Source organism: Aspergillus foveolatus (genome assembly GCF_047715535.1).
Source record: "Aspergillus foveolatus strain CBS 279.81 unplaced genomic scaffold BDW70scaffold_98, whole genome shotgun sequence".
NCBI lineage: Eukaryota > Fungi > Ascomycota > Eurotiomycetes > Eurotiales > Aspergillaceae > Aspergillus > Aspergillus foveolatus.
In genome coordinates, this window is record NW_027396162.1 from 46,435 (window position 1) to 54,023 (window position 7,589).

The 7,589-nt window shown below is 49.8% G+C and overlaps 4 protein-coding genes across 4 annotated transcripts; 1 reads left to right on the top strand and 3 right to left on the bottom strand.

Moving 5' to 3' along the window:
- Window positions 1–60: 60 nt before the first annotated feature.
- Window positions 61–2,002, bottom strand: rgsB (putative RGS domain protein (Rax1)). The gene is made up of 3 exons (XM_073734856.1): window positions 1,262–2,002; window positions 464–1,187; window positions 61–414 (listed from the first exon to the last, which is right to left on the bottom strand). Exons 1-3 carry the CDS (start codon window positions 1,414–1,416, stop codon window positions 178–180), a joined length of 1,116 nt encoding a protein of 371 aa, XP_073591517.1. The 5' UTR covers window positions 1,417–2,002; the 3' UTR covers window positions 61–177.
- A 271-nt stretch (window positions 2,003–2,273) lies between these two features.
- On the bottom strand, window positions 2,274–4,013 carry gcnE (histone acetyltransferase GCN5). Its single transcript, XM_073734857.1, has 7 exons — window positions 3,956–4,013; window positions 3,791–3,891; window positions 3,674–3,730; window positions 3,414–3,622; window positions 3,240–3,354; window positions 2,467–3,174; window positions 2,274–2,408 (listed from the first exon to the last, which is right to left on the bottom strand). Exons 1-7 carry the CDS (start codon window positions 3,963–3,965, stop codon window positions 2,388–2,390), a joined length of 1,221 nt encoding a protein of 406 aa, XP_073591518.1. The 5' UTR covers window positions 3,966–4,013; the 3' UTR covers window positions 2,274–2,387.
- A 151-nt stretch (window positions 4,014–4,164) lies between these two features.
- On the top strand, window positions 4,165–6,022 carry BDW70DRAFT_144500 (putative DNA repair protein Rad1). The gene is made up of 4 exons (XM_073738263.1): window positions 4,165–4,378; window positions 4,429–4,458; window positions 4,512–4,566; window positions 4,619–6,022. The coding sequence occupies exon 4, from the start codon at window positions 4,791–4,793 to the stop codon at window positions 5,976–5,978; it is 1,188 nt and encodes a 395-aa protein (XP_073591519.1). The 5' UTR covers window positions 4,165–4,378; window positions 4,429–4,458; window positions 4,512–4,566; window positions 4,619–4,790; the 3' UTR covers window positions 5,979–6,022.
- Window positions 6,023–6,172: 150 nt separating this feature from the next.
- Window positions 6,173–7,375, bottom strand: BDW70DRAFT_144501 (MRX complex DNA-binding subunit). The gene is made up of 2 exons (XM_073738264.1): window positions 6,334–7,375; window positions 6,173–6,275 (listed from the first exon to the last, which is right to left on the bottom strand). Exons 1-2 carry the CDS (start codon window positions 7,012–7,014, stop codon window positions 6,267–6,269), a joined length of 690 nt encoding a protein of 229 aa, XP_073591520.1. The 5' UTR covers window positions 7,015–7,375; the 3' UTR covers window positions 6,173–6,266.
- Between the last annotated feature and the right edge of the window lie 214 nt (window positions 7,376–7,589).

Here is a 7,589-nt window from a genome sequence, read left to right on the forward strand (position 1 = left end):
GAGCAAACCAAGACAAAGGAGACGGCATAGGCTGAACAAACGCAAGAGATGGATTTCTTCGCTGGGTTCAAGGGTCGCTAACTTTGGGGCACGGCGACGGCAGTTCTAGCGACATTATCGACGCTCCCGAGTATAAGGTTGGGTGAAAAGTGGACTGTATGCCGATTTACGGCAAGGCTAAAGCATCGTGCCGGGAACCAAAATGAACAAAATGCTCAGCGCTGCGGCGACAAAACTCGCAATCAAGACCGTGGCGACAGCTCGTTTCACTAGAAGCTTTCGAACGTACGGCTCACGAACTGGTGACCAGTTCATAAAAGTATACTCGCTATACCCTGCGAACGCCATGACGGGATCGATCTTGTACTGGTAGGAGACAATGAAGTAGGATGCGATGACGAAGGGTAGGATTACCTAGACAAGGTCAGTATATCGGCGACCCATGCGATAGGATATTACGTACCCAGCAACGAATGTGCCTTGGTTTATCCCGGAAGACCACATAGAAAGCACCCCAGAACCCTCCGCCGAAGCTGATGAGGGCGAAGGCAAGACGTGCCATTATCGATAAGGGAACAAGGTTGCCCAGAGCTTTCGCCTGCAAAAACCCTGGGAAGGCATCGCGTTCCATTGCTTGAAAAACGTAGTCCTTCGCCGGATCGAATACTTCCGGGTCATCTCTGCCGTCGTCTTCCACTAGATTGATGATACTGGATACCATTTCTTCAGGCAAGACGATCTCTCTTTCGGCTCCAGGAAGCAAATATGTGTAGAGTATTTTCTCTGCGCTGGCGCGGATATCCCCGCGTGCCACCGTATGACCTGGAGAACTCGACTCGTGTTGGGTTAGGCTGGGCCGTGGCTGCTCATTCGACATTGTCCGGGCCGGATCATTCTGTGAACCCAAACTGTTCTGCGGAGAGTGCTTGGACGAGTGGCCGTCAGAGCGGAGGAAAGCTGACAGTCTCTGATCAGCCTCCTTATCATCCAGGTCACGAAGTCCATGTCGCAGCCCAGACGGGCCAGCTTCCACGAGTGGGATATCGTTTACACTCTCGAGGTTCTCTAAAGGTGTTGAAGATCCCTTGCTCTCGGCCTTTTCAAGATCCGGTGTTGCAACCAGAACGGAGCGTCGTAATTCTCGGACATAGTGACGGCATAGCGACATGTGTTGGGATACATCAAGCCTAGTTCGGCGTGCCGTTAGTATGCGTACAGGCAATGACTTTAGTCATAGCGAAGATAATCATGTATGGCATACCAGAAGTCTAGATAATCGACAGACCGTTGCTGATCGCGCATGTAAATATAGAAGGAGAAGAGATCGACGGGGGCGAGAGTGCGACGACTAAGCACTTCGAAGAGTGTTGGCAAGCGATTTCGCTGCTCTAACTCTACCATACCGGGCGTCGCCATTGTGTATATCGACCGTACAGAAAATGTTGCTCTGGCAAGTTCGTGATGTTGCGTTGTTCCGTGAAACAAGGAGGGGCCAAAAGGGGGAATGAATGTGATCGGGACCGAAATAGATATGAGTAAACAAAGGTATATAGCTCGTCCTCAGTATGTCTATTGGCAGAATTCAATCGAAGATCGCAACGCTCAACGACAGTCAATAATAACGAACGACAAAGCGAATTAGGCGTAGAACTTGGACATAAAAGGATGATGCGATAGCGAAAGCGAGAGGCTGACGAGCTCCCTCAGAAGAGGAAGTTTGTCGAAGGCGGGAAACTAGCAGCCACCAGACTGCAGCAAGGTCAACAGCAGCAAACGCGAGCCATAAAGAGGCTTATCGAAGGGGAAGGAGTGCAGCGAAAAAAATGAGCCAAGCCAGCCGGCAACAATATGGTGTTTCGTTTTGCAGTGTGGTCTGCCGAACTGCTTGAAGCCTGTGAGTGTTCCTTTGGCAGCGACACGGCCCGCCTCAACGTTGATCCGAAATGAATGGCTCCACCATCAGCCAACTATAGTAGTAGACTGGATCCAGAAAAGTCTACAGGACCAGATTTGTTCAATAAAACAATTTGTCACGATGATTGGGGTCTGTGGTGGATAGCGGTTGATGTGTTTATGCATGGTGATATCTGGTCGACGGAGTACCCACGACTACATCATCGCCAGGACTGGTTCCCCTGGATCGCCCGTCTGCACGACCCAAAAGCTTCTGACCACTTATTGGATACGTCACATAGACTCAGAACTGTTTCTCCATTGGGGGTTCGACCCCTGATGCAGTTTGAGAAGTTGAATAGAATAAAATAGCCTAATACGCTCCATAATGCACATGATAATCCGGGTATTTATAACCAAGACCCCTAATAATACGGGAAATCGCCGGCCAAACTCCCATTCAACGCCTCCATATCGAATTATTAACCACTCTATCAGTGTCCGTCGGCCAGATGCTAGATTGAGGTTAACCACCACTGCCGCCACGCGGTGCAAGGGTCAAACTGTACTTACCGACCACTCGGGGATATTTCGAATCTGCTGCCACATGAACTTCTCCAGCTTGTTCGCGCTCTTGGCGTAGGGTGTGTTCTCGTTATTGTACCGCCGACAGTTATCAAACATCAATACGGCATCTTTAATGAAATCTTGTGGCGTCGGGTACATGTCCTTCTCGTGCTTCTCCTCCATCGTCGACAGATCCATTGGCTCCTTGATGACTTCATAGTAGTCGAGCACCTCATCCTTATTGACCGGTTGAGTGAACGGCCATGCTGCGCTGTGGTTTTGCATATCGTTGAGGAGATGCAAGAGTTGATTGTAATTCGGCCCGTGTCGTGGCTGACGGGCGAGTTCGTCCATATCCGGCGACCAGCCGGACTCTTTAATGGCAGGAATGCTCAACGGGTCAATCTTGACAGGTCCGTTCTTCCACTCCTTCGGCGGCGGATGGATGATATGTGATTTGCTGAAGGCACGAATCTTTGCGTGGACCGCCTCTTTCTGTTTGAGCAACATGCGCCCAGATTCGAGATACCGGATTTTCGGGAGCATTGTGCACTGCATGATGGTTCCTCCTTCATAATCTTTGATGTATCCCATCCATATAGATCGGTCCAGTTGAATCTCTTTTGTGAATCCTTGTTTCTTAAAGTACCCGATCGCATAATTATCGGCATAGGTAAGAAAATGCATAATGTCCGAAGTGGCCTTGACGTAGTCCTATAGAGCTTTGAGTAAGCATTGACACTCGCAGAGGTGAGCACGCTTTCAATCTGCTTGCTTACTTTCAGATGCGACATCAGATGCGCGCCATATCCCTTAACCTGCTGATCAGAAGAAATGGCGCAAAAGACTATCTCCGCAAACCTGCGGCTGTTGAACGGCCGGTAGGTTATACCTCTGTTTGAGGGTTAGAGGAGCTATCCTGAGCGCACCAAAGCTCCACGGACAACACTCACCCAACGACTTCCAGTGGATGTTTGACAATGGCAATTGAGAGATGCGACCTATCGTAGACCAACCGGGCAATATAGTCCTTTGGCATTTTAGGAAGTTGCTTTTGGAAGATGCATTTCAGTCCGGTGAGGACAATGAAGCTATCGCGAGAACCATCGTTATTGACCACGCGAAACTCGATTTCGCCTCGGCGTTCTTCTAGCACCGCGGGCTGTGGCCGGGGTCAGAGTTGCTTTCATCCCAACAATTGACCGTAACTCACCTTCTCGGGGAAAGGAACGATTCGCATCGCCGGCTTCTCGAGGGGATCATCTTCTGTCTAAAAATAGAAAATCAGACAAAAGAACAACAAATGACATATAATGGACCAAGAACATACCTTCAATTCCCGCTCTGGAGTATCGGTGCGAGCTTTCTTGCTCTGTTGTTGAGAATCTGGGGAAAGAGCCTCCTCCGAGGCTTTCCGCTTTACGCCTGGGCCTAGACTCGGTCAATATGGAGCTCTCGCAATCAAGACAACTCATTTCAGCGGCCTGCAACCCACTTTCAGTCATTATAAGTTTGTTGCTATGCGAGTAAGCTGAAATTGTCCGTTATCATGTGGTCGCAAACCGCGCTGTTGCTCGCTGCGAGGTCTGCCAACGATGACTGATCCGGGGAGGGGAGCCGGACCAACAATGTTCCGGCCCCGGTCGGGCCAGATCGACTTTCCGTGGAGCTTCAAGCTCCAACTTTGTGGTCTTAGTGGTGATGCTTGTCTGTCATCTTCAAGTCCATTCACTCCTCAATGCTCTAGCTGTGCCTTGTCTTTAGTCACATCTCTCATTTGCAAGTCCGCTGGTCTGAGTTGCTGTACTATACCCAATGTCGCTTAACCAGATCTGGGAAGCAGCTTCTGCACGCCCTTATATTCCTCTCGTTGCGAAAGACAGCCAATTTACCGTTGGCTTCTCTCTTCTACTGCTCGGTAAGCTTGTTGAAGATTGGGTGGCACTCAGTTGCTAATTATGCTGCCAGCTTTCATTTTCACCGGACTTTTCGGCCTAAGTTAGTGTTGAGTGCCGTGGTGATATCGGAGTGTTTACTAAAGGCCAGTATAGACCGGTCGTTTTCAAGCATCTTCTTATTTGGTTTACCGGCATCTTTGGCTTTCGGGTATCGTAGACCTATGTCGAATGAGATTGACAGTCGCTAACATTAGGCTTAGTTTCGGAGCTGTGTATATGATCTGTGCCGTTGGAGTCTACGTTTAAGTGACATCTCCCTCCTGTACGGTTGTCTGGAGATTTGAAGACGCAAGCTGTATCACTAGAGCACCACATACAATAAATACCCGGTGTTTACTCCGTACTGTTCCTAGCTTATTTTCGCCCGCAACCATGACGGACACCGGACCCATCTTCACTGCTGTTTCTAGCAACGCAAATCAACTATACACTCTATTACATTGCATCAGCTTTGCTCAGAACGCCGCCGTACAGATAACGCCGGATGGAATCCGCTTTTCCGTGGAGGAGGGCCGAGTTGTACAAGGGCTTGCGTTCCTGGACAAAGCTCTCTTCACCACATATACCTTCAACCCGCCCTCTGCTGGCAATAACGAACTTGACACCTTCAAGGACACAGAACCAGACGGAGCCAATTACCCTTGCTTCGTCGTCTCACTCTCAGCTCTACTGGAGACTTTAAAAATCTTTGGCATAGGCGACTCTTCATCCGCCAGCACCAGCCGAGCAGCCAGCGTCCAGCCTCCGACCGCCTCAGCCTCCAATGCATTCACAGCCCCAGCTCTACTCCTCAACCGCTCATGCACCATCCAATATCTAACCGACGGCTCCCCTTTAACCGTCACCCTCGCCGAAACAGGCGTCAAAACCGTCTGTGAATTAACAACATACGAGCCCGACGAAGGCGACCTTGAGATTCCCTTCCAACGCGACGGTATCGTTATGAAAATTATCATGCGCTCCGCCTGGCTCCACAATGCAATCACAGAGCTCGGTGCCACGAACCCTAGCATCCTGAAAATCAGTGCGTCCGACAAACAGGAACCGTACTTTACCCTCTCCGGCGCAGGAGGCCCATTTAGCGAATCGACAGTTGAATTCTCAATTGAACAAGACGAAGGCCGAAAGGGTACGCACGATACCCACCGCAAAATTATGACAAACGACGGAACCCGACCACGTGCAACGAGAACCAAGCTCGCTCCCACGGTCACAGAGACATTCCTCATCAGCCCGCCGTCTTCCATGGGATCACGTCTAAGGCAAGACTTTCGCTTCGCGTATATCCAAAAGGCAGCCCGTGCCATGGCTGCGGCGAACAAAGTAAGCATACGCGGTGATCGCCAGGGAGTGCTAAGCCTGCAGTTTATGATTGAGTTTGATGCAGCAGGGTCTGTTATGATGGGGAACAGCGTTGGTAACAGTGTGCGCTCTGGCTCTGTAAGAGGAGTGGACGTAAATGCACCAGGGTCTACTGTCAGTTTCGTTGATTTTAGGTTTGTCCCCCTGCTAGATGAAGATGAACTTGGGGGTAAGGCAGTAAGGGATGATTTGGAGTAAATCCGCCAGAGCAAACAAGATCAAGTGCGTACTGTATATATTCCGAATTTATAATTAGGGTTAACACTATCCAAACCATAAGATTTAAAGACAATTACGTAGCAAATTAGACTGTCTGATGGGGATCTGGTTTTGATGACTACCCGCCCTTAACGCCGGAACCTATGCTACACCATGAGTGTCATAAATAGCCCTACATGAAAAGAGAACCGAATGAGCCGAGAATAGATTGCCGCGTGAGCGCCTTGCAACCTCACGCGCGAGAATAAGAATAGTGGCCGAGATTAATCACATAACCTAGATTAGGTATAGTGTTATAAGCCATCATGAACGCAATAGGGAATCAAGAACTCACCTCAGCAATAGATTGCCTCTCGATAATTGATTTTTGCCTCTCGTTGCGCGAAACCCGGTAGTAGTAATCACTAAAGTCCCCGCACTGCATATACCTCAAAAACTCCTCGTCGTGGGTAATAACAATAAGTTGGAAATTTGCCTGCTGCTGCCTCGCCCGAATTATATCATGCAGCGACTCCGCCAAAGACCGAATATTGTCTCGGTCGAGGTTCGTCGTTGGCTCGTCTAGCGCAATCAACCCGCAGTTGACACCGAAGCATTCGGCCAACGCGAGTCGGATAATGATACTGGCGAGGACCTTTTGGCCAGCGCTGCAGCGGCCTCGCATGTCCATCTCCGCGCCTTGTTTGACCATGCAGACGCGGTAGTTGTAGGAGCGGTTGCCGCGGGCGTTTTCGTTGTCGGAGCGGATGAGGATGGTGTCAACGTCTGTACCGCGGTAAGTCTTTTGCCAGAGCTCGCCGATGATGGCGTTAATTTCTTCCATCTTCAAGCCGTGATATTTCATGATCGCTTTGTCGAGGGCAGTGCCATAACGAGCTAGATCTTCAACGGCGGCTTTGGTGGTTTCGACTTTGATGTGTGCTTCCTTATATTTGTAGGCTGCGTCCTTGTAGTCCGTGTCCCAGTCTTTTATTAGCTGCATCAGCTGATCGTCTTTGGATTTCATTTCTCCCATCTTGCTAGATTGCTTGGCAGATAGTGCGTTATGCTCGCGGGACCGGCGTTCAGATTCTTCCTTGAATCGGCTCCTGTCGACCTCTGCGTTCTTGCTCTCCAATTCCCTGATCTCGCTTGTGACCTTATCGAAGGCTCGCACTGACTGGCGATATGTGAGGTTATCCGCATACTGACGCTTTGTGTTCTCACTGTCCTTGAGCTGTGTGGAGATCTTGTTGATCGTCCTGGTGAGGGCCGCCTGTTCGGTTTCGAGTTGACTAATCTCATTTTCGATGGACTTGAGCTCGCGTTTACTCCGATCAAGTTGATGTGGGCCACCTCGCTCATTGTATGCGTCAATCTCTTCGCTTGCAAGCTCTATCTGGTGTATGCTGTCAGACAGTTGGGAGATTATTTGTTGCAGCTCTCTTTCGCGTGCCTCGGCCCGTTGACTGATATCGTCATATATGGCTTGATACTTCAGGAGCTCTGGATTCAGTTCCTCGATATCTCTGTCCGCCTTGGCAATTGCTTCCCGTTGCTGATTATTGAGAGTCTTATACTCTTCTATGCGAGAAAGGAGATCAGCTTTCC

Bases quoted from the DNA above. Each gene is read 5' to 3' on its own strand.
- BDW70DRAFT_144501 (XM_073738264.1), bottom strand. From the start codon at position 7,014: ATGGGAGAAATGAAATCCAAAGACGATCAGCTGATGCAGCTAATAAAA.
- gcnE (XM_073734857.1), bottom strand. The intron at 3,623-3,673 runs GTGAGTTACGGT...CCCCGGCCACAG, and splicing joins TCGTTCCTTTCCCCGAGAAG to CCCGCGGTGCTAGAAGAACG. The intron at 2,409-2,466 runs GTAAGTACAGTT...ACCTCAATCTAG, and splicing joins GAAATATCCCCGAGTGGTCG to CATCTGGCCGACGGACACTG.
- BDW70DRAFT_144500 (XM_073738263.1), top strand. From the start codon at position 4,791: ATGACGGACACCGGACCCATCTTCACTGCTGTTTCTAGCAACGCAAAT.
- rgsB (XM_073734856.1), bottom strand. From the start codon at position 1,416: ATGGCGACGCCCGGTATGGTAGAGTTAGAGCAGCGAAATCGCTTGCCA. The intron at 1,188-1,261 runs GTATGCCATACA...ACGCCGAACTAG, and splicing joins GTCGATTATCTAGACTTCTG to GCTTGATGTATCCCAACACA. The intron at 415-463 runs GTACGTAATATC...GACCTTGTCTAG, and splicing joins CAAGGCACATTCGTTGCTGG to GTAATCCTACCCTTCGTCAT.